General features: G+C 56.4%; 5 protein-coding genes across 5 annotated transcripts; 2 read left to right on the forward strand and 3 right to left on the reverse strand.

The window, feature by feature from the left end:
• Positions 1 to 928: 928 nt before the first annotated feature.
• On the forward strand, positions 929 to 3,924 carry BESB_002430 (zinc finger, C3HC4 type (RING finger) domain-containing protein; the record flags this gene model as incomplete). The annotated part of the gene is made up of 5 exons (XM_029358998.1): positions 929 to 1,447; positions 1,975 to 2,133; positions 2,406 to 2,527; positions 2,869 to 3,444; positions 3,804 to 3,924. 5 exons carry the CDS (start codon positions 929 to 931, stop codon positions 3,922 to 3,924), a joined length of 1,497 nt encoding a protein of 498 aa, XP_029221911.1.
• Positions 3,925 to 5,805: 1,881 nt separating this feature from the next.
• Positions 5,806 to 6,918, reverse strand: BESB_002440 (rhoptry kinase family protein ROP31; the record flags this gene model as incomplete). Its single annotated transcript, XM_029358999.1, has 1 exon — positions 5,806 to 6,918. One exon carries the CDS (start codon positions 6,916 to 6,918, stop codon positions 5,806 to 5,808), a length of 1,113 nt encoding a protein of 370 aa, XP_029221912.1.
• A 2,612-nt stretch (positions 6,919 to 9,530) lies between these two features.
• BESB_002450 (uncharacterized protein) lies at positions 9,531 to 11,282 on the forward strand (the record flags this gene model as incomplete). Its single annotated transcript, XM_029359000.1, has 4 exons — positions 9,531 to 9,567; positions 10,288 to 10,427; positions 10,758 to 10,825; positions 11,153 to 11,282. The coding sequence occupies 4 exons, from the start codon at positions 9,531 to 9,533 to the stop codon at positions 11,280 to 11,282; spliced, it is 375 nt and encodes a 124-aa protein (XP_029221913.1).
• Positions 11,283 to 13,118: 1,836 nt separating this feature from the next.
• BESB_002460 (uncharacterized protein) lies at positions 13,119 to 16,298 on the reverse strand (the record flags this gene model as incomplete). The annotated part of the gene is made up of 1 exon (XM_029359001.1): positions 13,119 to 16,298. The coding sequence occupies one exon, from the start codon at positions 16,296 to 16,298 to the stop codon at positions 13,119 to 13,121; it is 3,180 nt and encodes a 1,059-aa protein (XP_029221914.1).
• A 2,604-nt stretch (positions 16,299 to 18,902) lies between these two features.
• Positions 18,903 to 26,550, reverse strand: BESB_002470 (Vps52 / Sac2 family protein; the record flags this gene model as incomplete). The annotated part of the gene is made up of 12 exons (XM_029359002.1): positions 18,903 to 19,052; positions 19,631 to 19,735; positions 20,266 to 20,440; positions 20,760 to 20,875; positions 21,330 to 21,490; positions 21,802 to 21,940; positions 22,293 to 22,350; positions 22,725 to 22,866; positions 23,353 to 23,426; positions 24,435 to 24,544; positions 24,848 to 25,258; positions 25,798 to 26,550. The coding sequence occupies 12 exons, from the start codon at positions 26,548 to 26,550 to the stop codon at positions 18,903 to 18,905; spliced, it is 2,394 nt and encodes a 797-aa protein (XP_029221915.1).
• Positions 26,551 to 27,905: the final 1,355 nt, after the last annotated feature.

The following is a 27,905-nucleotide window of genomic DNA, read 5'->3' on the forward strand; positions in this document are numbered from 1 at the left end:
ACCATCGCGACAACTGCCGTACAACACGCCACACACGGGCGCCAACCACACAACCTGAGAAAGTTTGTGCCTTCATCGTCTGCAAACCTCCCGGGAACTCTTTTTTCGTTTGTGGGATCAATATTTCCCTGTGACTTTGTCTCTCTAGCGGCCAACTGCGACCTCCACGGTAGGTAGTTCGTCAGGCTACTTTGGTTCTACTGGCGCGAACCGAGGACGGGCGGCAGCAGTAGGCGAGGGGCCCATTCCGGCGCCTGTGAGTTCGACTCGAGGATTTTTTTTTCCCCAGGCCGTGAATGTTTCTTCTCTGGAGGTGGTGCAGAATAGAAAGTGTCGTGTCTCTTGTAATAGGTCTACCTCCGTCTCAGCGATCGGCGCGTCTCCCAGGGAAATTGGTCCCCCGCGCATCCTGCCAGAACGCTTGTACATGTTGAGGAATAGCAGCGGCCCTGTATTTCTTCCCATCGCGGGAATGACATACATATTTGGATGAGCACACTGGAGGTCGCTCATCTGCCCTGGCTATTGTTGGGTGTAGAAGGGCGCAGTGTCCGCACGCCTGAGGTGGTGCTGTGTGGACCGTCGCACTTGTTACCTTTTCACTCACGTGGAGGGTTTTGCATTTTACGACATACAGTTTACGGTGCTCCCTCTGTCCAGTTCCACTTACATGGACCTCCTGATTCCGGCAAGACCTGTTTTTCCTTTGTGGGAGGCTACCGCTATATCCAACTGAAAGTGGTGGTCCTTCGTGTCAGTGTCGTTGAGCGGGTTCTCTTTGACTGTTCCTTCGTGTCCTCGTCTCTATCCTTGGTCTCCTGCGTATCGTCCCGCATTGGTATAGCTTGGCAGATACCGCTCCGAGTGTTTTTCGTTCCCGCGGGCGCGGTGGTATACTTGGTTTGTGGTTTCACGCCTTCGCTCCAGAATGGTTCCCAACAGCCACGACCCCTCCTCCGCAGGCTCGTCTCTGGTCGCAGCCGCCAGTGAGGGCGACCGCAGTACGCAGGAGGGGCAGCTTTCGCCAGTTCCCTCAGCTTCTGAGCACCTTTTGGGAGGTTCGCATTCGCAGACTGGAGATAACGGACAGGCGCACGACCATGAGGGCGGCGTTTCACGCGAAGGCCGAGGCGGTCAAGGAGGAACGGGAGGCAGCACGCGGTGCGGAGCGTCGTCATCTCGGGGCGGAAGTGATACGCAACAGTCGATTCCTGTTCCGGTTCGAAGGACTTACCTTGACGAGGTGCCCGAGGACCTGAAGTGCCCAATTTGCTTCGACAGTGCCGTCAGTTGCCGCACGCCGTGCTCCCACTTCTTCTGCTACACATGCATCAACAGCCACATTAACAATCGCCTGAGGCAGCAGCAGGCAGTAAACTGCCCTCTCTGCCGCACCGCCGTCAGCGCCACCAACCTCATGAGCATTGGCGGGGCGAAAGTTGTGCGGGTAAGGCAACTCTGTGAGAGAACTGTCAAAACGCCAAATATGCCAGTCGGGCAGGCGACACCGCAGGGAACGATAGAGACGATATGTCAGGCCAGTGACATGTTTGCTTCGCATTTCTTCCCAGTGCCTTCCGGCGTGCGAAACACAAGAATGAGGCAGCAGGTGCACCGTATCGATTCCAGGTGTTTTCCCGGCTCGATGGCGAGGTCATGAGTTCTCTAGAGTGGCTACAACGGCCTGCTTTCTTCGCAGTCCCGATGACCTTCACACAGCTGGCTCCCAAGGGAGGTCATTTACATACGAGCCGTGTCCGTCTTCGCTGCCGTGACTTTCAGTTGCATTTCGGCGCTTCAAGACGTGTCTGCTCCCGCACATTCTCTGCTGTATCTGTGGTGCCCTTGGGAAAAGCGCGTCAGATCCTCTTGCAGGATTGGCTTTTCGCGAGGCGTGAGTTCTACGGGGGCTGTGGAAGGAGGCACGCTTTTTCATCACCAATGTTTTGTTTCTTGCCTGCGTCCCGCTCACAGGTTCGGGCGCTCCGCGTCACGTGCGTAGGTGCCGTCAGCGGCTGCACGGTCTCGGGGACTTTGGAACAAGTCGAAAAACACGAGAGTGTGTGCCCCCATGTCCTGGTCTTCTGCCGCTTCCGAGATAGAGGCTGTATCGCCCCTCTCATCCGACGTGAGGTAGGGAGAGGCCACGACAAAATAGGAAAAAACACATTGCCCAGTATCAATCTATAAATCTAATCGCTTTTGACCTTTAGGGCGTCGCACGTTCTTGTCGGTAGAAGAAGTCGAACGCCAGGTAAAGAGTGCAAAGATGCAGGGACCGCGACAGATGTATCAAGGTGACACTGAACAGCGTCTTCATGTCCCGCGCGCCACCTCGCTACCGCCGTTTTCTTAGTTCCCAGATTCTTCACATTCACTACCGCATGCTTTCTCCGTTGTCGCAGGCTCCTCTCCACGAGAATCGCTGTCGCTTTAATCCCCTTGTCCACGCGTGCCGCCACAACTTGTCGGGCTGCAAAGTTCGAGGGACCGACGAGCTGTTGCGCCTCCATGAAAGCCGATGCAGGTAAAGTGCGATGGTATCCGGATTCAGGGGAACGCGGGTGCCGTTTCCCTGCAGACAGGTCAGAGGCAGATGTGGAGTTTGTGGTTTGTTTCCTTCGTGTGTCGCCGCGAGTCCAGGCAGCAGGGAGCCTCTTCACTATGAGAGTTGGGCCGTGTCTCGTAGACGCCTGTTTGTGAAGCGAGCTGGTACCTTGGACTCACAAATACGCCTCAGCGTACTGCGCCTCCACCCGCCTCCAACGAGCACGCTATCTTTTCTGTGCGTGTCACGTCGATTCTTCTCTGCCGCACGGCGTGTGTCGCTAGCTTCTTTCGTGTTTCGTGTGGCTCGCGTCTGTTCAGATACCGGAACATGGAGAAGTTTGTTCGCTGCCCCCACTTCGAGTCCGCCGGCTGCGGGCTTCTTATCAAGAAGAAGTACCGGGAGAGACACGCGCAGTGCTGCGCGTTCAAGATCGTTCAAGATGCAGAGCAGGCTTCGCGGCCCTGTGCGTCCTCTGAGGCTGCGGCGCCGACGGATGCGGCATGCGGCGGAGCAGCGAGCGCGCGCGAGGCGAAGCGGCGACGGTCGATCTCTGCGGCGGAAGACAAGGAGGAAAACAGAGAGCATGGAGAGGCACGCCGAGCGGACGACGCAGTCTGCGCAGCCGAAGGCGAGCGGAAAAAATTGCGAGGTGCACCAGACGCTCGAGACGCGCAGGAGGAAGACGAGTGCGGCGAGGATGAAGCAGATCGTAGGCGAGGCGCAGAGGAAACCAAGGCCGACCTCCACTCCTTCAGGATCTCATTTGAGTGGCGAAACGCAGACAAAGCCATCTCCTACGAAGACCTGCAGGGGCAGCTGCGCGCCTTCCTTCCCAACGTCGTCTCTGTGCAAGGCGGACGAACCTTTGGGGAATTCCACGCAATCGTTGAAAGGTGCGTGCCTCTCGAATCCGCAGCGGCGCGCCAGACACAGACTGTGTCCGGCGCCTCACCGTTGGCGCAATCTGCTCTCTCCGTGTGTGAAAAACACCCTGTAGACATAGTCCCATATTGAAAGCAACTGTCTACGTAGTTAGTGTTCGAAAGAAGCAGAACTGCGGTATACTTACAGGACGATGTCTAAGTCGTACTTATTTTCGTGTGTCAGGCCCGGAACTCGGAATACTCTTGATGTCTGGTGCTCCTACTTCCATGACGAGAGAGGCTGTTTTCGTTTTCCAGCATAGTTCGAGCCTGTGGTCGAGGGGTTCGTTATTACGTTTTTGTCAAGTTTTCTGTCTGTTTCTTTGCAGATTTCCTGTGACGGTGCTGCGCGCGGTCGGCATGGCGGGGGACCCGCAGGTCAGCTGCAGCTTGTTCGACTTGAACTTGCGTCTCAAGGGCATCACAACGGTTCAGGCAGGCATTGAGTGAGTCGAGCTGCCTTCAGAGTCGCGCGCGTCGCGTGGGAGTTCTTTCGTCTGGCAGATGTGTTTGAAGTCTTTCTTGAGCATCTCGGCGAATCTCCTCAGTCGCTAACTCGGTTGAGGGTTATCCCACGTGGGGCCGCGCTACCGCTGCAAGCATGCGGGGGGAAATATGCGGGGAAATGCTTTGGCTTTCCGGAGAGAGGGAGATAAACAATTTGAAGGGGAAGTAGTCCGCGAAGTGCCCGGCAGGTGGAGATCTCAGGGAGCAAGAAGTCGAGAGAAATCTCGAGTGCGAAGTCTGCTGAACTTCTTGTGCCCTATAGGGATGTCTCAGTAGTCGTCGCTGTGATTGTGGTGGAAGAGTCGGGTTCGTGGCCTCTCCGTCTGACGTTTTGGGTCTTCCGGGGATCGGGCATCAGGTGTTAACGCGAAGCTTCGTGTTTTTCCCTATGTGGCCTGCTCGATTCGCGGGCGAGGCGTGCGGCGACGGATGTGCTGGCAGGCTTGACGCCGCACGCGGGAGAGGCAGGGCACTTGTCTCTAGAGAGCCGAAATGCGTTTGGAGTCATTTGTCAGCCGGGTAGTGCGGTTCTGGGGACTCAAAGGAGTCTTGTGTCTTATTTCAAAGAGGGGGGAGGGGGTGAGACTAGGGGGGGTGTGTGGAGGCACAAGCGAACAGTGTGCAATGAGGCAGATTGCCTGAGGACGAGGAAGGGCCGAAGGGAAGGTCGGTAGAAAGCTCGAGGGTGGCGCATGGTTGCAGCCGGTTCTGTCGAAGATCTGTTTCTCGGATCCCTCGTTTCTCCCGTCTGCTCACTCTCTGCGAAGGCAATTCAGACGGAGGGAGAGCTGTGTCCAACGAACATCCTTTCGCGACGAGAAGTTCACTCAAGAGGAGGGCAGAGAGTGGAGGCGCGCGGGGGGGTCTGCCCCTTCGACTCACAAAGTAGAGTTGTGCAGAGAGGACGCGGAACGAAAGTCACTGTCTTCTGTTTTTTCCGTGGCCGGGGAATGCTCTCTGCAACATGCTGTACAGAGACATGCGTAGACAGGAGTCCGTGTGTCTGTCTGTCTATTGGCGTGGGACATTTGGCACATGTGCACGCCGTGCATGTACAGAATGACGGCATTTTTGTATAGAAAAGTGTGTTGGGGAAAGATCAGTGCGTCCATAGGCCTTCTGGCGTTGCCGCGAAAGGATGAGTTGTCTGGATTTTCGTTTCAGGCGTCTGTGCGTTCGCAAGAGCAGACAGTGGCGTCCCTGCTGTGTTGCACAGCGGGAGGGGGGGGGGGATCCCAGTAGCGCTGTAGCCTTCCTTGTCGCGGGTTTTTTTGCGTCATCTTGTGAAGATTTCTAAGTTTCAGAGTTCACACTTCCAACGACGGCATCGACTGCTCCCAGGCGGCATGACACTCGGTTCTCACGCGCACGAGTAGCGAGAGCAGCACACAGTTTGCATCCTTACGTCACCTGAAGCGCTCGGCCGGGAGCACGAAAGCTCCATGGTGGACACGGTCGACACGGATGTTTTAGCGGAAGCCAGCCCCAACTTCCTTGGCAGGGTGTGGAGCAGCAGCGGTTGGTCTGGCGACATTTTGGAGCGCCAAAATCAAAGACCCTGGTGTAAGGCCACGTAGACGTCAGGTCCCGTTTCATGCCGTTCGGTCTGCGGCAGGGGCAGGCTTCTGGTGCGCGTACTGGTGCGCAGAAATTAGAGTGACGGCTTTGTCAACTCTGCAGTCATTCCCGTGCCACCTCGTAAGGGCAACAATCGACACGACGAAATCTTAGGAGCGTGTACGCACTGTCTGCGCCGGACTCGAAAACACAGGGGCTCAAAACATATGGATGTGCACCGACAACTGTATTCCAGTTCAAAGAATACTAGGCCTGTGCCGCGGACTGCGTTTCAGAAACAGGATAGATATCGAGTTCTACAACAGCCCTTCGAGGCGTCCAGCGGTCTTTCGGGTCCTTTGATAAAAAATGTAGAATGAGGACCTGTATCTGGGGGATTATTCCGTTGCAGTCGTTGAAACTCAAAGTCGCCGGGCGGCTCTGTCTGTGGAGTCCCATAATCTTGTCGTAATCCTCCTCCTGGAGTGACAGGCCCCACGGAAGCCGGCCACACCACAGGATGTACAGGGTGAGTCCGAGCATCCACGAGTCGAGGGTTCGATCGACGCGCACTGCACTGCCTTCTTTAACAAACCGAACGACTTCCGGACTCAGCATGCTAGGTGTGACCACAACCAGGGCAGCAACATCGCCGTCGGTCAGCGGGTAAGAAAAATCCCCCAGAAGCACGATGCCGTTGTCGGATAGGAAGAAATTGGTTGGCTTGATGTCGCCGTGAATCATTCGTTTCGAGTGCAAGTTTGCTATCACGTTGATCATTTGACTAGTTGCCGACAGCCGTGCATGGAGAGCCATTTCCGAATCATCGAGAACACCGATCAAATCTTCTAATGTTCCTGCTGCCTCCGGGAAAACCAGGAATCGGTTACAAAATAAGAACAAATTGCCGAAATTAAAAACTTGCTTGTTGCCAGGCAATCGCAAAATGTCGTGGGCAGCCAACAGTCGGGCTTCTGTCAACAGAGCAGCCGGATCCTGGAAACCCAAAGTCGCAGACACGCTTGCTTCCCGATCCACGATCTCTAACAGTTCCTCCCCTGCCTCCGCGATCGCGCTGGCACCTTGCCCTCCAATAGATCTGCCCACAATCTTGACCGCAACCTTTGTACCATCCACCTGAGTCATAGAATACACGATGCCCAGGCCTCCTGACCCGAGGAGAGGCCCTCGTTTTAGAGTGAGCCTCTGTTTTGACTTGAACATTGATTCAAAAACAAGTTCGTGGCCTGGAGGAAGCAAGTTGGCGGAGATTGGCTCGGTTCTATCATCGTCGTCAGATTGAACGCCACTGTCGTCCCCCTGTCGCCTCATCAAGCGACAAAAGTGAGCCACAGCAGACTGGCCAGGCTCAAGGTCCATGGGAAAAGAGAGCGGCTTGATCAGTTCACGCTCCGCACGCCTGCGATTTCTGTTAACCAGTGGATAGATGATCCGCCTGTATGCTGACTGGAATCCCCGTCCCAGGTGAGATCTCACGTATCTGAATGCAGAAGGAGCTCTTCGGGCCATAGACATCGGCCCATATCTTCGAAACCAGCCATTCGTGGGTACTCTGTCTTCCGAAGCCCGTTTAGTGTGAAGCGAACCTCCCTCAGATGAAGTGCGGCGCCTTCCCGGCAACAGGCTTCGCAGAAGCTCCGTCACTCGATTTCGTCGGGGCACCTCGGATTGAAGAAGAAGTGAGGCTGGCGACTGCATCTGAGCGACAGAATCATAATCGTTTTCTAGCTCCACATCTTCCCTGCGGCTGTGTTTAGTATTTACATGGATAGAGTGTGTCGCGGGCGGAACTGCAAGCACTGCCACGAGAAACGCACAGTGGATCTTCATCGTGTTCAGCGGAGATACACTACCTCCAAGATTCGGCTTGAAAACGCCCCTGCAGCTACGACAAATGCGAAAAAGGACTTCAGGCAGGTGCACGTTATGACTCAACACAAAAGGCGTACAGTCCCAGTGCATGAGCCAGCTACACCGGACAGTGTCTTCCCCGTTCCTCAAACGTTCTTGCCTCCGGTTCCGCTTACATCTACGACACAGCTCTAAGACTCACGCGGTGACAGAGCAACCAACACAAGCAATAGAACACAAAATCTCCGATTCATGAAGCCCATGATTCTCATTCATTGACAGAGTGTGGGTGAGACACGACTTAGAATGGTTAGAGGAGGCAGCTGCTAGCGAACGAGCGCCTGGGTAAGCGCACCAAGACACGACGCCCGACCACAGTCTCGAAGACAAGCGAGCTACTGGGGCTTAAATACAGAACGCCTTCCTCACGTGATCTGTTTACCCTGAAATATGGCTCCAGAGTATTGCGACTTTGTGGCTCGTCTCTGACCGGCAAGACATTTTCGCTGTTCATTTGGCAAGAAGAACCCCGAGGGCGCTGAAACAAGGTAGTGATGAGCCCCTTCCAGCCGTAGTTGTGTGCTTGCCCCGCCCTATGCATTTGTTAGATCTTTCCTATGAGAGTGTCACACCCAACGCCGGTGCAGCCCCTTTTTCGAAAGAAATATGAGGGGCTTCTGTCTTCCCTGGTGAACCGCGAGCCCCATTTTCTTATATTCGATACCGTCGGTGAGGTGCTCCGGAAACTGCGGCCGCGCGTTCGCCTGCCAGCATACGTCGCGTTTCGCTTGTTACGTGGCCCCGCTCGTTCCGCTCTGCCTACCAAAAGAGCAGGTTTCCACTTCCTGAGGCATACTCGGGAGGTACGGCTGAAGTACCCTTACATATTCTAGTCAGTGTATGCTGCTTTCAAGCGGTGGACTGCGGACCTATCTAGGGCGAACACGGCGTATGCAGACACTACGCGCTTGCTGTTTTCTACTCAGCTACACCGTGAAGGAAGTAGCGTGGCCAGTTTGCATCAGGAACCCTTTATGCTCCAGACTGTTAACTTGCGCAGACAGCACACGCTAGAGCCTCTTTCTCGTGACAACCAAGGGCAAAACGAACTGTTGCGACGTGCGAACCCCCCAACAAGGCTGACTGCAGCATGGCAAACGCGCTTGCTAGGGAAGCGCTGCACAAACAGACACACGTTCCACTCCTGTTTCTTCTTTTTGCGTCCTGCTGCCTTCTCAAAGTCCGTTTTCCTGTGGGCCCTTCGGCAAAAGCCCATTTTCAGTGCGAATCCCAGAGCGACCCATTGACACGCGCATAGCACACGAGAGAGACAATCAGGCACGGATGCGTATCGAACGCCCCACTGCATTACCTGAGTATGCGAAGTGCAGTGGACTCAAAGGTATGCGCGGGCAGTTTCCTCGCGCACAGACTGTGTTTTGCCGTCCTGGTGATGGTGTGAGCCGCACAAACTAACATGAGGGCGGCCATGTAGGGATTACCCTCGAGGAGACGTTTCCCCCGATATGGCGCAATTTCCCTCCCAAAAGGGGACAACTAAGCAAGCGCCGATTCAACACAGATGGTGTGCGTGAGACAGTTTTTTCAGCGACATTAACACGCAAATTTCGGTGACCCTCGATCCCCCTTCCAGACATGTATCGGGAGCCAGCTGGATGCGACATGCGATGGGCGTCTACCCTCCGTTCCCTTCGTGTCTCCTCGTCTCTGAAGAACAAGAAACCACGTCGATACATGCAGACGTACACATCGCCCTCCCGGAGGCTTGGAAGTGTGTAGCGACTAGGAATATCGCTACGTATCCCGCCTTACGGTTGACAACACAACGCCACCAGGCAGCTGAGCACCACCGGGCGCGCGCCGCCGAATGAAAAGTCGTGCGATTGCAGCGGCGGGCATGCCGTCCGCGTGGACTCCCGGATTCAGCTTCATGCCTGTTGTACTCGTCTTCCTCACTTATGGTCCTCGCTTACCCATCTTTCGACCTCCACATCTCCATCGTCTGTTTTGAACAATATCGTGCTGCGGCGCGGTGTAACTACAAGGCTGCTTCCTTGCGGACCCGTCTTTCTAGAGAAACTCCTCTCTGCGACTCCACAATGGCGTCCATCGTGCAACCCGCCCGGTTCCTGGATGGTAAGCTCAAAGAATCTGTATTTCTCTGTTCACTTCATGGCCTCAGGTCCTTACCAGCGTTCTCTCCGGATTGTCTGTGGCAGCTTCCGTTCTCGGCGAACACACGTGTCGTTTTCCCCGGCTGCTGTGCGCGCTTGTTCGGCGCGCGTTTCGGAAGTCTCTGTCTTGTGTTCTACGAGCGTCTTTTTTGTCATCCCTCACGACCGCTTTTCACTCAGCAGACACGTGCGCGACTCGCTGTCAGCTGCTTTCCAGCTTCTGTTAACCGTTTGGCCGTCAGCGAGCGCCGGACTTCCCCAACACACAGGCCGCGGAAGAAACGCCACGACCCTCTCGAGACACTCCGTTCCTTGGGCCCCCATGCGTTCTTCCCGCGTCGAAGGCGATCCTTGTTGCTGTTCTTCGCGCTTCTGTAACGTCTCAGATGCCGTGTGTCCAGCTCCTTTCGTTCTGTCGTTCCTAGCCCCCTACTAGAGCGAGTGTGACACACATGCAGCAGAAAAGCTAGTGATTGCGGCGAAATCACGCGTCCGGCGCGCGCCCGTGTCTCTGCGTCCTCGCTTTTTCCTCAATATCGGTTTCGTGTTCGAGCCCAACTGGCTTGCGGCGCCCGCGAAAGTTGCCGTTTCTGTTTGAATGAATGGTGCGTGTGGAGTGGCCGTTTATCCTTATCTTTCCTTCGTGTATCGCACGCGTCACGTCTGCCGTGTTTTTTTCCAGCGGCCGTTATGGCGCTCTTCGCGATGGTGCTTTCCGCCCTCATGCTGTACATGTTTGGCGAGTTTTGGAACCTCTCGCAAGACGCGCGCTTCAGCCAATGGAAGATCGGTTTCTTCATGCAGAAACTGTTTCCCTTCAAGGTAGGCACGTTTTCCACGAATGTCGTTCCACAAGGTCGGCAGACAGCTCTCTCGTCGCGGTGCTGACGAGCGTACGAGCGTATCGGGTCACCCTTACCTCATCTCGGGGGCTCCATCGCGGGCGGGTGTCCTCTCCTCGCGGTTTTTTCCTTCTGCGCTCACGTCGAGAGGCACAACAACCGACCGACATGAGCAGATTCCGATCGAAATCACTCATGCGCGACGCTGTCCGGAGGGCGGGGCTTTTCTTCGAAACCGTCCATCCATAGGCCTGTCTACGTGCAACTGTGCGCGCCATGAACAATACCGCTGTCTCTGTCAACTCTGCAGCGCAACTTCGACTTCAACCTCACCCACATTCTCCTCTTCACAGTCTGCGTCCTCCTGCTGAGCTTCCGGTGAGTGTGGTTGGACACCTTTCTATATTTCTGAAACTTCTCTAAGAAAAGACAGCCTCCGGTGATCCGGTCGCCTCCCGCAGCCGCGACAACAGGTTTCATTTGATCGTGAAGCTCTGCCGTTCCCTTCGTCTCCTCGTTCGCGCAGTTTCGCGACTCGCTCGCTCGCCTCTCGCCTCTGCTTCTCTTCTGTGTGTGTGCTGTCGGCGTCTTCTTTTCCTTCTGACTGTCTAGCGTCATGCTCTATCTCTCGAGTCTCTCTTGCTTTGAAGGCAGGTTTTTGGGTAGCCTTCACGGCGTCTCGAATTTCTACTTGCCTTCTCGCAGCCCGGACTACGAGTCTCTGCCGGCCGAGCAGCAGGCGCAGTTCCGCCAGAGTCAGGCTTGCGCGTCGTCTTCCTGTTCGCACCGCCAGGTGGCGGAGTCTTCTGACAAAGAGGGCAAGAAGAAGCACTAAATTGCTCGGACTCGAGCTGTGACTAGGCAGGAAGACGCCGTTTTCAAGGGATAGGTGCTCACCGGAAAGGAGAGATCGGAATCGATTCGAGAAACGAACATGGAGAGGACGCTGAAGGAGTTCTTCTCTTTGTCACATGTTGTCGACTCGCCCGTTGCGTGTGCGCCATTTGATAATTCGGCTAAACGAAAACGCCGACGACGCGCGACTCTTTACTCATCCGCGGGCACGCGCTCGTATGTGCATACATATTTATTTAAATATGAATGCATATCTGGTGTGTGGGTGCGCGTTCGCTCGAGTGCGTCGGTCCTCTCGGTGCTCGCCGCCTCGCCCGCGACAATCGTTTTCCTTTCGAGTTCTCTGCGCCCTCCGCATCTGTGGTTTTGGCTGCCTCTTGCGGCGTTTCCTTTCTCCCGATGTACCGTTTTTCTCTTTCCGGCTCGCGCGTGCGATGCATTCCCGTCAGACGTGCATTCTCTCAAACCGGTGACTCACTCGGCCGCCACAGGAGTATAGAGCTCGCCCACGACTGTGCACAGACACCAGAAACCACTGCTGAGTCGTTCTTTCACATCACAAGGCACTCGCCTGAGCTCGAACTCTCCCATACCGATCCGCGTGCCGCGAAGCTTTATGCATGCGCCGGCACGCGCGGCAGGAACTCCCTTCGGTGGCCGTTTCTGTTAGGCATTCGTGGAAGGCAGGGGAAGGCAGGCAGTCGGCGTTCAAGGGGGAGAGAGGGAGACCTCACTCAAAACACCTCTTTCTTCGTGAGCGTCTCGCAGACTCCCTCGCTATCGAAGCAGACAGGAAGAACGTTTTCGCGCTGAAAAACGCCTGCGCGCGTGAATTTCTGCGCAGACAACCGGGGGATCTCAGGCCTAGCTCGCCGTCCTCTATCTGCGAAAGCATGGCGGTAAGCGAGTCTGAAAGGAACAAGAATAGACAGCGGCTTCGTTGCGCTCGTCCTCGCGTTTCGCGCGTGCGATAACTGCACACAAAACAGGGATTCTAACCCGCTACACAGCCGAAGCGCGGCTCTCTAACTCCAGTCGGTCTGAGGCACACATTCTACCGTATGCGTAGAGCTATCAAGTCTATATTTGAATTCTCTTTTGCAGGAGTGCTAGAGGTGGCGATGCCGTTCGCCAGTTTGAGAGAACCCTAGGGCTCGTTGAAAGCTTGATCTCTGGTTCCTGTCAGTACTTCGCACACGTGATACGCGCAAGGTAAAAAAGGCCGATTCTGCACGTCGGGGATTCATGCCTTCAATTCTGTGTACCTCGTTTGATTCCCGATATACCAAAAATACGAAAAACAGTCTTTCGCGAGGAAGAATCAGTCAGAAAAAACTGGATTTTTCCCCGTGAAGGGAGCGCACTCCGGCTCAAGCAAACGAAATGCAGAAAAGACAACTAGCCAAACTCCTGAATCAGATCTTTACCTCTGAATTGATCGCAGAGAGAAAAACGTGAAATGGACAGCCTACGCACCAGCCGCTGGCACTGCCTTGAATATCCGTTGATAAATATATTTGCTTGTACATGAGAATACTTATGTATGTATATATATATATATATATATATACATATGCCGCTGCATGAGCTCAGACGTATGCGGGTCCACTACACTCTGTAGGACGCACAGGAGAACGAGTGCGGTGCACTTGCGTTCACCGTGGCTTGAGCGGTCTTTCGCGCCTCTGCCGGTTTTCTCTCAGGCCTCTTTCGCCGCGAGTACCTCTTCTGCGTTTCAGCTCCTGTCTGGCGCAGCGCCGAGGAGACTCCTCCCCGCCCCCCCCCCCCTCCCCCCCCGCGTGCTTGTGCGCATCTTTTATCTCCTTTTTCTCAGCATGCGTTCGGCTCTGCGTTTGACTTCCTCGATAGTGGGCATTCGTTCGGGGTCGCCGTCTTCGTCTGTCGAGAGCTCCGCGTCCACTTCCTCCTCCTCCTCTGAGGAGAGGTCGTCGTCTTGCTCTTCGTCGTTCGGGCCGTCGCAGCACAGCGTGCTGATGAAAAGCACCATCGTGAAAAGCAGAAGGAGCATGAAGGCGCAGAATCCGAAAACGATGCGAATGAAGGCCGGCCAGGACTGCGAGGCGTCTCGATGCAGCTCGCGGAACCACACTTTCAGTCGCCTCCACACCTTAAGGCCCGCGCGAAACACGGGCGGCCTCGCTTCGTCCTCCGCGGCGCCCTCGACTTGCGGCGTCAGCTGCCCACTCTCCAGCAGGCTGAGACCCAGAAAAAGCGAATCTAGAGTCAGCCGCGCTTTGTCGCGATAGACGTAGGTGGTGAACTCGCCGCTCTCGGGGTCGCCGCCGTTTCCACCGTCTTCGCGCGCGTGCGCGACAGGCGGCGGGAACGCGAGGACCGCCGGGAGGTCCCCGGGTGTATAGACACCGTACTCCTCGAGCGAGTCTGAAAACAACATGCCATCGACGACTCCAAAAAGAAAGGAGGGGAGTGCAGGGCTGCCGGGCGCGAAGGCGTTGCGCGGGGCCTCGCGTCCTGACGCCGCATGCGGGTCGGCGGCCGGCGCCGCGAAACGCCGCTGCTCCGCGGTGTACATACAGCTCGCCACGCGGACAAGCTTCCAGAGTTTCTCGACGAGAAGCAGCGTCTCCATTTCGTTCGGGTCGTCGGGTATCCACGTGCCGGGCGCGGCGGCGGTCTCCGCCAGCTCCGCAGCGGGGTCGACGAGAGAGAGATCTTCGTCTTTCAGAATCAGGTCCGCGCGCTGGACAATGGACAGCGGGATCGGTATTCCGCTGCGCGTCTTCTCCTGCTCGCCTGCCTCCCCCTCCTCTCTCTCTTCGCCCTCCCCAAACTCCAACTTGGGCGCGTCGCCTGTCGCTCGATTCGCCGCCTCGGCCTCTCCCTCCGTGCTCCTGGTGCCATCTTCGGCCGGAAGAAGCTCCTCACGCCATTTGCCTCGCTTCAAGCGAACCAGCGTTTTGTTCAACAACGCGGCGAGCGCAACGGAGTTGAAGTGACTCAGCCAGTCAAGGATCTCGAGGTCGAGGGCGACCAGCACGAGTGTGCGGCGCCGGGCGCCCCGCAGCGTGAGAAAGTTGTCCTGCGAGACCAGAGGCAGCACCGGACTTCGAAAGAACTCGAGGAACGCCGCCAGCGGCGACGCGGGCGTCCGCGGGTCGGCGCGCGGCGCATCTGCGCTCGCCTCGAAGGGCCCGGTGAAGAGCGGACTCAGCATCAACCCGACGTCGTCGAGCAAACCCAGAGACGACGAAACGCAAAAGTCCTCTTTGCGACCTGGATCTTCTGCGTCGCTAGCGGCGGCGCACTGGCCGCCTTGCCCGCGATAATTACACAGACCTTCTTCCCCGCGCTCGCCCGAGCGCTTCACCAGCCGCGTGCGCGCCTGGTCGCGCCAGACCTCCTCCAGCACAACTTGCAGCGCGCTCAGCCGCCCAGCGTGCGTCTTCGCCTTTCCGCCCCCGGCGCCCGCCGCGCCTCTTGTCTCTTCGGGCGCCTTGGGCTCCAGGTCCTCCGCCCCCGGCAGGTACAGTGTGGGCTGAAGCGCCACGACCGCCAGCGCGGGGTGCGTCGCATCCGCGGGAAAGGCCTCCGGAGACGCGGCGGCCGCAGTCTCCGCAGGCGCGTCTCCCCCGCCCGCTCGGCCCCAGAGGGCCTTCCGCGCGCTCGCCGTGCGGAAGGCATCGGGGAGCTGCAGCGCGTCCAGCGCCTGGAGGCAGAGTCGCGGGTCGGTGGCTACTAGAAAGTGCCGATCTAGCGCCTCGCGTCGCGCGTGTTCGGTGAAGACGTCGAGCGCCGCATGCAAGCCCTCGAAGAAGGGCGACTCCGCCGCAGCGCTAGCGGCAGCGGCCGCGGTGCCCAGCGTCGCGCGCGCCCCGTCCACGCAGAGGACGAAGGAGACCGTTGAGGCGCGGAGGTCGCTGGACGCCGAAGGAGACGTCAGCAGGCGGAGCTCGTCCTCGCTGGAAACCAGCCGCACAGGCTCGCCGGCGAGACGCGCAGAGAGCCAGGGGAAGAAGGCGTTGCCGTCGCGTTCCCGCTCGACGGCCGCGGGCGCCGCGGGCATCGGGCGGCGACCCGCGGCGTCGGCCGTCGCCTTGAAGAGGAACTCGACGAGTGCAGCGTGCGTGCGTGGCGCCCGCGGCGGGAACTGAGCAATGAGAGGCGAGGCCGCGGATCGCATCGCGCCGTCGCGCGCCTCCGCACCTCCCCGCGGCGAAGCCAAGAGAGAGGCTCCCTCCTCGGGATTCGGCAGCGCGCGAAGGAGGAGGAGGGAAGGATATCGCTCGATGCCGAAAATGGAACTGCAGATGGTCTCTGTTTCTCGCGAAGTGGAGCAGTCGAAGCGGCCGAAAAGCACGTCTGGATACACGGATTCCGCGTCCTCTTCTTCGCCCACCAGTCGCTTCTCCTCTTCCGCCACGCGGCGCTTCAACGCCGCGGCCACCTGGCGTGTATGTAAGGCGCTTCGCTCTGCCTGCTGAATCTCGACTTCGGTCACGCTTGCCTTCGTCTGCAGCGCGAGAAGCGCCGCCTCAGCCTGCGCCGCGCGCCGCTCGGCCTCCGCCTCCTCCTGCTGCGCACGGAGACGGAACTTCACGCGCGCGTTCCGCCGACTCTCGCGCAGCGCCCTCACGCGGTGTCTGTACGCCTCCGCGGCGTCTTCGAAGGGCGCATGCAGCGTGCGGCAGTGCCCGCACCACGAGGCGACGAACGCGAGGAAAAGCAGCGGCCGCCGCTCCCCCGTGTCTTCGGGCTCCTGACTGATGTTGTACAGCGCCTGGAGCCCCGTGGGCGTCAGGTTCAGGACGCCTCCGCCGTCGTCCGCCTCCGCCGCAGCGTAGCGGCGCGCAGGCGGCGCCCCCGCCACGGCGAAGACCACTGGGAAAAACCCTTGAGAAGAGAGAGAGGACGCGGGAGAATAGTTGGTCTGTGAAGACGAGGAAGCAGCGAGTCGAAGAGCGCAGACGGAGAGGAACGGGAGAGCGAAGACGAAGAGAGGAAAAGCGCCTGCCATGGCGACTCAGGGAGAGGCGCCTGGCAAGAATGGATACGCGAGAGAAAAAAAATCGCGAAACGTATTTCTAGAGAAGGACGGGCCGCTTTCCTCCCTCGCGCGTGCGTAGGCCGTTCTGCGGAAGGAGAATGCCGGATTCGAAAATGAGTTGAAGCCAGAAACCGCCGCCGCTCTTCTCTCGAGCGCACTTCACACGCGTCTGGCGATACTGCTCAAATGACACATGCTGTCCGAAGGAGAAGACAAGAAGCAAGCCAAACAAATGTAGGCCGTAGGCGGGATGATGATGCCGGTGGTCGCTGCGAGCGCATAGACCGCTGAAAGACGATGAATTCGGATGTGCATAGAGATGATGCGTTTGCCAACACCCGATGCCGGAGACGCAATCGTGTGCAGCGAAGAGAAATGGAGAGAAAACAAAAACGAAGACAACAGAGAAGATGCGGAATGGACGGGGAAAGACAAATCGAAGCAGGGAAAGGTGGCAGCCTCCAAACTTTCAGTCAAACGGAAACGGAAACACACGACAAGAAGAGCCGGCACTGCGAACAAGACGAGACGATGACGAGGTGGAAATTCCTAAGCGGGGATTCGCAGCGGGGAAGACCGCAGAGGAGAAGCGGCACCCGACGGGAGTGAGGCAGCGAAAGAGGCAAACGAAAAAGGAGGAAGAGAAGATGGCCGTCTGGAAAGGAGAAGAAAGGTGAAATTTCAGCCGAAGGCCGCGAGCTTCAGATTGTCTTCGAGACCTAGCGACGGCGCGTCTCCGTTCTACATGCACCTCGTCGAGGAGGCGCTGCGCACAGCGGCTTCTTGCCCGCAAGTCCCTGCGCAGTTCTTCTAATACTCCGTGTGAATTAAAGGAAGATACGGGATGGAAACGCGTGAAAAACTCTTCTCGTCGCACACCTTGGAGACGAGGCGCCCTTTTACTCAGCCTCCCTTCGCCGCAAGTCGCAAGGCACCCGCCGGCACAGCCGCAAGACAGGCGGGAACATGCTAGTGAAAAAGCAGCAAAACGCGCAATTTTCTAGCCGTGGAATCTACTGTTCCCTTCAGTTACAAGGCTGAGAATAAAAGGTGGCGTCGTCTTCAGCCGCCCTTCGCCGTTGGGCTCGCCTTCTGCACAACACCCACCTCGAGACAGACAGAGGTGCGCGTCCTCCAACGCAGGATGTGAGGCAGTTCTTTCCGCGTCAAGCCCCGTGACAAAAGTCTCCTCTTCACCTGCAGAGTTACTAATTTGAGCGCTGCACACGGAGTCGCGAGAGGAGAGAAAAGCGGAGGAGATCCTGGCAGCTCAGCTAGCCGCGTGAGCTGGAGGGTGAGAGGGGCGGGAAACCGGGGAGGCGCGGTGCCGTCGATTAAACTCCGCTGCATGTAGAAGTCGCTTCTACTTTAAAGAGGGATGAGGCGAAAAGCAGATTCGCAAAATAGAGGACAGGTAATGAGGATAAAAGAAAGAGAGAGAGCGAGTGTATGACAACATGCAGCTGCAGCGATGTCTGTTCTCGCTTGGAGGTCGCGGGGCTTCTTTACGCCCCTTTTCTCTGTTCTCTTTCGGCCTTTTAAACGTTTGTGTTTATACGAGTCGTACGAACTCATGCCTGCCCTGTTTCTGCCTCACAAATCTCCTTTTTTGGCTGGGGATGTGCTGGGTCGCGCTCTCGATCTCTCCCTCTGCGTCTCTCGTTTGATAATCACAAAGCGTCTACACCACAGCCGGCATCCTCTGCCTCTGCATTATCTCTGTGGACCGACAGAGCATCGTCATCTCTCCTGCGTGTATATTCACTATTGCTCTTCTCTAGGCTTCGCATGTGAGTCACGGCTGAGTTCTCTTTTTCCTTTTTTCCAATGCTGTGCCCCCCGCTGGTCACCTCACTCCCCTCTCCTCGCTACGCTGGACTCTGCGCGAAATTTACGCTAATAGACACGCCGCCGAGCTGAGAGGAGATAGCTGATTGTAAATGGAGATCGCCAACGACGGCGCCTCCTCGGTACTTAGTTTTAGAAAGCCGCGAGGACGAATCGGCTGGAGGCGTTGCCTCCACTCTGCTGCGACAGGGACGCCTCCACGAAGAAGGCCAGCAGAGCCAGCGTTGAAAAATAGAGAGATAAAAAGAGAGATAGAGGCGAAACAAACCAAGAAGATGCGATTGGAGCGCTGAAAAAGAGAAGAGTCGGCAACGCCCACGAAAGCGCCACCGCAGCGCGTGCGGCATCAGCTCAGGCGGCCGCGCTGCACACGAGGCCGCAGGGAGGAACGCCTCGGGGCGAGCGAATCGAGAGAGAAGAAGAGGCTGGATTGCAGACGTCGTTGAAAAGTTCAAAGCACGACAGACGGCGACGCACTGGAGAGCAGACTTGACTCGAGAAACTCTCCACATCCGAAAAAAGGAAATTGCCGTGCAATTGAAGCAAAGTGTTGCAGTCTTTCCCAGGCAGGCCTCAGCCGCCCACGGAGAGACCGACACCACTTCCCCCCTACCCCCCCCCCCCCTCCGCGCGAGGCGTCCGCGTGCGTGAGGCGTCACACTGATACCGCGGCGCCTTCTACGGATCGCGAGAACAACATCCCCGCTAGCGTTGTTCGGCGTCCCCTCAGACGCCTCTTGAGAGCGAACGAATTTCCGCCAAAATCGCGTTCGTAGGAAGCAGCTGCCTGACCCAGGCGGGCACGGGCGGCTTGGGGTACAGCGCGTTGACGACTTGGTGGAGGCGCGTGTGCAGCAGAAGCAGCTGCGTGAGCGTCTGCGAGCGAAAAAAGAAAACCGCAGGCTAATCTCAAAATGCAACGCTTGCCGCGAGACGAAACGACGCCAAAAAGAACGCGAAAGCGCGAAAGAACGAGTGCGACAACGCAGAGACGTTGCACGTGGATGCGAGGTAGAAGCTGATCTACCATATAAGAAGCGTAAGTCGCTTGCGGAATCGCACTAAAAAAAAAATCAAGGTCATACTACGTACCCAGCTAATGACACATCGAATGGCTCCACTTTGAGTCACATATGCTGCATCAACCTTCGAGTATTCAAACTCGAATTTCAGATCGGAGAGCTAACGCCGAGTAGGCGCGTGCCTGCTTCGAGCCAGAGGAGGAAAGTCGGTAAAGACCTGTAGAGACTTTGAGTGAGGAACACAGGATAGGTCCAACAGTAACTCGATCGAACTGCACACCCGTTAAGACGAACATTCCATCACCCCATGTACTAGAACATGAGTACGGTAGAGAGAGAGTCGGGAGGAAGCAATAACTATGCTTCCGGGACGGCGTGTTTGCTCCCCGACCGCATGCAGAAACAAACAAACGCGTTTTTCGCGTGGCTCACCAGCTTCAGAGTCTCCATGCCGTTTGTGAAGTTTGAAAACGCCGCCACGGCCTCGGAGTGCATTTCGCCGAGTCTCTCGCGCCAATCGGCCCCGAATTGAACGACCTGAGAAGAAGGAGCGCCCTCAGCCTCGTTAGTTTTTTAACGCCGCGAAGGGCGTGTCGACACCTTTTTCGTGTCTTTGCATGCGTCTTCTCTCCGCCCTGTCTCTCCCCACACTCGCATGAATGATCCACACGAGCAGACGTGTATTCATTCTTCTCCGCGTCCATCGACACGTATAAATGCATAGTCATGCATATATGCATATATATATGTCTGTGTATGTAAAGCGTATGCATATACATATGTAATATACATACATATATACACAGACAGATATATATCTTTATGGATAAACTTGCATATGAATGCATATATAGATGCATACACGTTTATATGTATGAATATATTATATATACCTTTGTGTATGTAAACATATATATATATATAGATATATGTCTATGTGTATATGTATATGCATATAGGGGAGGGAGCACACGTATAGATGCATATAGATGTCTATATATATATATATGCCTATATATGTATATACGCATGCGTATGAGGGGGTTTGACTATCTTTTTGAACGCACAGCGCTTTCGAGCTGCTGGGCGTCGAAACCCGCGAGTCCCTCCTTGACGGCGCCGTCGCCCTTCCCGCCTTGCGCCTCCTCGGCCTGCGTGACCGCCGCGAGAAGCGCGCCAAAGTGCCGCTGCAGCTGCTCCTCGACGAAAAAGGAAATCTGCTCGTAGAGCTGCTTCTCAATTCTAAGACATACTCGCGCACAAAACAGAAAACTGGAAGCTGCCGATTCACCACCCTAGGAAGCCGCGCGCACCCACAGGCATACATCACAATAAATACAAATATACATATATATAAATATGTACGTATATGTAGACATAAATACATACATATATATAGGCGCATATATATGTTGTAAACATTCTCGCGGAGGCGTGCGTCTGCGTATGGGGGAAAGCAGATACGCTTTTCTCGAAGGGCGAGCGGCGCGGAGAGAGGTGAGGGACGCGCCGCGGCGTCGACTCCGAATGAAAGCAGAGCCGCTGCGATCGGGTGCCTTACGACGTGCAGGCGTCGGGGAGGACTTGGCGCTGGTGGAAAATGTTGAGAAGCAGATCAAAATTGTTGATCAAAAATATCGTTCGCTCGCGCTTCGTCGGGATCTCCTGAGACAGCCGCTGCGCACATACACCGGACAGACGCCACCGGAAGATGGTAAAGCATTTAACCAAACGGACTCCGCTTGCAAGAGAATGGCACCAACTAAGCAGGACAGACAATTACCGCCCGTCACGAGCATAGGAGGATGGAACGCTTCTTCATGTGTGGAACGGAGGCGCGCCTCCCCGCGCGAGAAGCCACGAGAGAAGACTCAGAATTCACTGCGAAACGTTTTCCTCCCCTTCCATCCCGTCTTTCTCCTTTCATTGGTCTCTGCTGCCTCCGCCTATCATTTCCTCTCCCTCCCTCTTTTTCTTTCTCTCTCGCGTCTTGCCTCCACCTCCGCTTCGTCTGCCTCTCATACCGAGCTCGAGGCGCAGGCGACACGGAGACCTGCCACACCATAGCCACTTTCCATCGTCTTTGCCCCGCTCCCCCCCCCCCCCCCGCGCTATTCGTCTCGCTGCTTACGACAATGAGGTCCAACGCAGCGTCAAGCATCTCGCGCATGAGCGCGGCGTCATAAGTTTCCTCTTCTTCAGGCCTGTCCTTTTCCACACTCTTCAACGCCGAGCTCTGCGCGCGCTGCGGTAGCGGCGTCGCGCGAATCGACTCGAGCGCAGAGGCGAGTTCTAAAGGAACAGACACACTGCAGATATCGCTTCCGTCACCCCTTTTCCGCCGCTCTGTCTCGCTGCGGCCATATGCCTTCTTGCCTCTGCGCAAGCCGCGCGCCAGAACCCAGCTAGGCATGCGATCTTTATCTCCTCTCCCTCCTCCAGCGCCGGGCTCCGCTGCGCGGTCTCCGCAGGATGAGGTGAAGACAGATCTTCAAGATCAGAATCAAGAGTCCAGCTCGTCGGTACACTCCCCAGAACAAGGCAGACTCTTCGCTGCTGCCTCTCGGCACACCAAAACACATATCGCGGTTTTTCGCGCTTACCTGCGAAGCGCCGCGTGACGAAGTGCGGCTGCGTGCGCACATCTTCACTCTGATCTGCCATCAGCGCGCGCGGCGATGCCTTCACAAGCGACGCGATATTCGCCGAGAGTATCGCTCGCAGAGCCGAGTTAAAGATGACCTGAAAACGCAAACCGACACCCGAGAGAATCTGAGGGAGCCCAGCTGCTGCGAGCGCGAAAAAAGCCGCTTGCGAGACGCAGAGGAGACGACTGTGACTGTCGCAAGCGCCGCCAGCCCTCGACAGGGAGTTCGACTGCGAGAAAGCGCGGAAACTGTCAGAAAAACCTCCACAGGGACACAACGCGCGAACTCCGAGCCAAACGAGAGCTTGCGCAGGCGCAGAAAGAAGAAATAAAAGGTGAAAGGTGTCTGTTCCAGACAAGACGCGGAGCACCGCGCAGGTTTGCCGAGGCCTTAGGGGCGAGGCCGCCACTAAGGAGGACGCTTCTACGCTTCTTTTTGCTACTCACGTGGATGCGCCTGAGGTAATCGTTCAGGCATGGAATGCGTCGCCGCTGCATCACTTGCCTGCACAAGAACACATCCCGCGGTCATTCGTGTTTAGGAGAGATCTGAGTCTCTCAAAAAAACCATTTTGGCCACGTATGACACGCGAAATGCCGCAGAAAAGAAACCATCCGATGCAGATGTACAGAAAGCGAGACGCGGCAGAGAGCACAGATGCAAGAAACGAAAAAAAAAAAAACACACGAAATTTTTAGATAAGCCGCCATGGAGACAAAATCAACCGCCGCATTTCTCAGCGCGATTCGCATCCACACAAATCGTGGGAAGAGCGGCACGTCTCGCAGCTCTCTCTGAACGTGCGTGTATGTCATTTACTGAAAAGCAGGCTGGAGTTTGACTTGATTTTTTTTTTCTCGATGGCGTCGCGGCCTCACGTGTTGTAGTGCGTCACGCGCAGCATGAGTAGCACGCCGAGGGCGTCGTGCGAGTTGGCCGCGGACTCTGCCAGGTCGACAAAGAACGCAAGAGATTTCCCAAACGCCTCCGCAAAGAGCTTCTCGTAGGGGCAGTCGAGGCCTGAGGCGGATCCAGGGAACACCGAGAAAGCCGCTAAAAGAGCAAAATCGACGGCGGCGCCAGCTCAGCGTGCCAGAGAACGTAATCTGCGAATTCGAGTCACGCGGAAACGGCAGAACGCTCACCCAGACACGAAATGGCCGCATGCGATGCCCCGCGGTCGTTTCAAGTCGAGCGCGCACGCGAACAAACCAGCCCAAGAGACCAAGAAAACGAAAGAAATTGCCTCCAACGAGGCAAATTGCGCTGTGACATGCGAAGGCTCGAGTCCTAGATACACAAATATACATAGTCGCAGCCTGTAGGATTCTTGAGAGAGGCGACAGACGAAGGGAAATCGGTGGCTGACAGCTGGAGAAAAGACAGACGAGAAACCAGAAAAAACAAGTTCATCTGCGGACGCCGACCCGCCATTGAAAGAGACAAAAGTTTTCACTCGGGTCGACTCAGGGGCTCTCAAGGTCGTGCCTGTGTGGGGACCCTTACCGGCATTTAGGAAAAATCCTGTGAGGAAGAGAAACTCGCGCGTGGCGGTGTCAATGAGGAGCTTCTGGTGCGACCTGCGGGGCGCCAAATGCAGGATACGATGTGTACGTACACTGCAGATGGCCCTCGCGCATACCGGGGAAGAGTCGCACAGCGAACACCCCGCGACACTCGAATGAGACAGACGAAAAATGCAACTTCAGCCTCTATGCGACTGGCGAGTCATTCACGAAACACACGAGAAGATCGAATTCGCAAACACAAAGGAGGACAAACAAAAAACGCGCTCGAAGTCGTCCCCAGCATTCGTAGATGCCGCCAAGGCGCAAGCGATAGGGTTTAGGGCTTACGCGAAGAAAGGCATGGGGACGAGATCCTTGAGAACGATAAGGCGACAGCGACAAAAAACACTGACACGCGGACACGCGGAATGATGAATCCCAGAACATACTTCCGCACCGCACACAGCGCAGAGAGGAGAAAGCACCCGCGAGACAGCAGAGAAGGAACCCACACTCACCTGAAAACCTGCTCAGGGTAGATCTGCGGCTGCGTCCCCCTCCCCGGTGCGCTGCCGTCTCCCACGCCTCCGGGGCCGCCTGCGGCTCCACGGCCGCCGCCCGCGGGCCCTTTCGCGGCCCCTGCGGCTCCAGAGGCCCCGCCGGTCGCCGTTGCCGCCAGGTACACCGAGGCGACGAGGGGTTCCTCATCGAGGCGAAGAAGGAGCTGTCCGCGGTTCGCCAGACTGCAGGCCCAAAGAAGAGACAAGAGAGAACCCGCAAACCAGAAGAAAAGGCACCCCTGCGTGAAGAACACGATAAGAGGGGCGGACACGAAGCGGAGGGAGATGAAGGACACGGAAGAGACTGCGGGAAACCAGGGACACGTGGAAGGCGACGAAGAGCAAGGGGAGCAGCGGCAAGAGGAGAAAAAGGATAATTTGAGAGGAGATGAAAAAAAACTTGAGATGGGCAGAGTCCCCATGCGATGAAGAGACACATCGAAGCCTGAATCGCAGGGCAAGAGACGCCCCACATCGTGGGATCGGCTCTCGCGTTCCTTCTGACAGTCGCTTGCCTCACCAGAAGACCGAGCCTTTCGAGAGCGACACAGAAGGAGCGGCGGCGGTATTCAGTTTCGACATCATGAAGCCCATGACCTGCTTAGCCGAGTTCGCAAACGTGGAGGAAGTCTGAAAGGCCAACAAGAAAACAGATAAGCGGCGTGCGCCAATCAAGCCAGACCAGCAATCCAGACCAAACTGGGCGATGCGCAATAAGAGCAGAGAGGGAGGTGCTTCACAAAGACCGCGACAGGTGAGCATAACAGAAATCAGAGGAACCAAGGGAGCAACCGAAACCCCACTGAACAAATGGCCACGGTGCAAGCGCAATAAGCTAGGGCAAGAGGGGAAACCCAGAATGGACGAAAAACCCAGCAGAAGAGCAAAATGCAGCCCCCGTGGAGTCCACAAAGTCCAGGTTGTCTCACTCACTTTGGCAGTCTCTCTGGAAGCGAGGAGCTCGACTTCTTCGCCTCCCATTCCTGCCCCGACCAGCACCGCCGCTGCAGCACCGGCCGACTGAGGCCCGACGCCGCCTGCGCCGAAAACAGTCCCGTCGCGCTGCGTTTGCAGCCTGCGGAGCTGCTGTACGTACACCCGAAAGAGATGTACATACACCTGGGAGATCGTGCGCGTGTACGAGTCCTTGAACGCGAGGGCGGCCGCCGGGTTGTGGTCAAGCAGAAAGAGGAACAAATCTGACGACTTGAGCAAGTCGTTCTGCTGGATGATGTGCACGTTGGTCCGCGGCTGCCGCAGCAGGGCGAGCTTCGCGGAAAGATGCGACGAGATACGGGAGAGTGCGCACTCGCGAAGCTTCTGCAACTCGGGAAGGCTCGCTGACTGAAGCAGGAAGCGAAAGCAGCGCGACAGACGCGTACCAATACATCCGCCAGCCCAAGAACGCCCTGGCAATAGCCCAACACAGACGAATATGCGGATATAAAATTGATTCAAAAGCATCACGAACCGGGCATGAGCCGTCATTAGCACGAATGTAGATAGATATGTTTATATATAGAATAGAATTGTGTACAAATAAATGAAAGATATTTCTACGCTGACTTTGCGGCTAAACGTTGACTTATTAAACGGACCTCGGATCATAAAAGTACTATATATATATATATATATATATAAGCATACGCAGTCGTACACGCTCGCTTGGGTACAAGCGCGCCACGCACACACCAAGCATAACCGCAAGCCTACATATATAGGCAGACGCCGATCATGTGATATGTTTCTAGCATCCTCAGTTGCATGCGTGGGCGATGTAATATCTCCTATAGGTCATAGTGCGACACACACTAGAGTTCCTTTCAGATTTGAGAAGCCCACTTTGCGTCTGTTTTTCGTCTGTTCTGTTTAGGGCGACGTACTGCGCTCTTTAGCTCCTGCATGCCTGGTTGTCTGGCATGCTCGATTTTCTTGGTGAGTTGTTTGAGCGCCGCGACGAAGGCCGGATTTCCCGAGACGGTGCCTTCGCAGATGACTTTGACGAGTTCGCGTTCGACGGTGATTTGCTGCAGAAAGGTCTTCATGACGACGCCAGCTTCGCGGCGATTCGTCATCATGGTGCCCAGGCGGATGCTTTCGTCCTCCACGACTTTGATCTTCTCCCCCGTGCGCCGCAGGTCGCCGCGGACGCCGCCCAGTTTCGCCTCGAGCGCCTCCAGGGCGGCCTCACTCTCCTGCAGATGCTCTTGCAGCTCCAGCATCTGCGGATAACTCCGGCCGTACAGCTGCAGCGCCTGCGTCTCGTAGAGCATCAGCAAACAGTCGATCGAGGCGTACAGCTGGTGAAACTCCAGCGGCTGCGCTGCGACCGCCGCGACCGCGGTCGCGTCTTCAGAGGGCGCGCCGGAGACAGCCCCGGCAGACGGTGAAGACCCCGGCGGCGCGCCCGCATTTCGCGCGTTAGCAGGGAGACGGAGCGCAAGCAGCAGCCGCGGATCGTCGCTGAAGCGCTTGAGAAAGGACGCCAGCGAATCCAAGTCAAGCGAACGCAGCCGCGCCGTCATAGACTCGAGCGAAGACGATCCCGACGCAGAAAACGCCTCCTCTCCGCTTTCGTCCGCCTGCAGGTCGCCAGGGAAGAGTGGAGCTCTCCGAGGCAGCGCAGCAGCCGCCATCGTGGCTCGAGGGGCTGGGCAGACGCAGTCCAAGCCAGACGCGAAGGCGCGGGCAGTGAGAAGAGACAAAAGAAATTCGAGTGAAGAGGAGACGGGAAAGTTCAAGGAAACAAGAGCGAGAGACGAAAACAGTCGCGCGCCACTCAGTTCAACGCAGGCTCAGAAAGAAAAATCACATAAGAAGAAGAGCTGATGCGAAATAAGGAAACGCAAACCGACGGACGCTCACAAGATCGTTATTGCGTACACAGATAGGTAGATGGACAGCCAAACGCGGACATGAGGATGGGAAGGCAGGAAACAGCTGAAAAAGTGCATACAGATGAACATAAACTGCCAAGAAAACGGTTATTCTGTTAGGAATTAGTAGTATTTCAAGTTCTATTAACTGTCTATCAAACACCTCGACAGTTGAGGCTTCGGAGCATCGAGACAAGAGGACGCGAGACGAGGCCTCCGGGACCGCCCCGAGAGCTTGCAGATTAGCAAACGCCAATGACGGAGGAAAGAAAGTTGACTCAGCAAGTGACAGAGCAGAGTCAACCCCTCGGCCTAGAGCCTTGGCCTCCCCTGTGTCTAGGGTCACCGTGGCTCGCCGGGAGAAGTTTGAGACACGTCGCCTGGGCTCCACGATTTCCTGCAGAAAATTCTTGTTCGAGGGTCTCCGATGCCTCCGGGCATCCAAGACTTCTTCCCCATGCTTTAGGCTCCTGTCTTTGAGAGGTTACGACCAAGTAACCTGGCGCCTGACTCTTCAGATTCGTGCACATCAGCCGCCGCGCGCGAGTCGAGCGGCAACGGCGACGTGGCGAACACGCAGAAGGCAAAAGGAAAAGAAGCCGGACATTCTGAGCAGACTTGCCATCCGAGACAGGCATTCGACGTGAAATAATGGGCTTTCGCTCGCAGTTGCGCGGCCGAGACCAGTGTACGGGCTCGACCGTGGCTGGCGAAAAGAAGGAGCGGCTGCGGCAAATTCGAATCAGCTGAAGGAAACATGGAGCAACACCACACTCTGGATGTCCTTAAGGTTGTCGAAAAATCTAGTGGAAGTATGTTTTCAGGCTGAGGAAAGTCAGGGGCTAGAGGAAAGCGAGACTTGGAAGCGAAATCCGTGTGTCTCAGGTGTCAAATTCGCTCTGTGGCGGCCGCGCCAAGGTGAAGACAAGTATCGAAAAATTGCATGCGCGGATGGCGACAGCGACAAGCGACGGACATGACACTCGAGCGCATGCGGGCGGGGGTGGCGGGGGGGGGGAGAATTCGCATGTAACTCACTTTTCTTTCTTTGTTAGCAAGATTAACTAACGGAACCGATAGATACGCGTTTTGCAGCGACAGCACCAGGGCGATGG

Source organism: Besnoitia besnoiti, chromosome I (assembly GCF_002563875.1).
Source record: "Besnoitia besnoiti strain Bb-Ger1 chromosome I, whole genome shotgun sequence".
Classification (NCBI taxonomy): domain Eukaryota; phylum Apicomplexa; class Conoidasida; order Eucoccidiorida; family Sarcocystidae; genus Besnoitia; species Besnoitia besnoiti.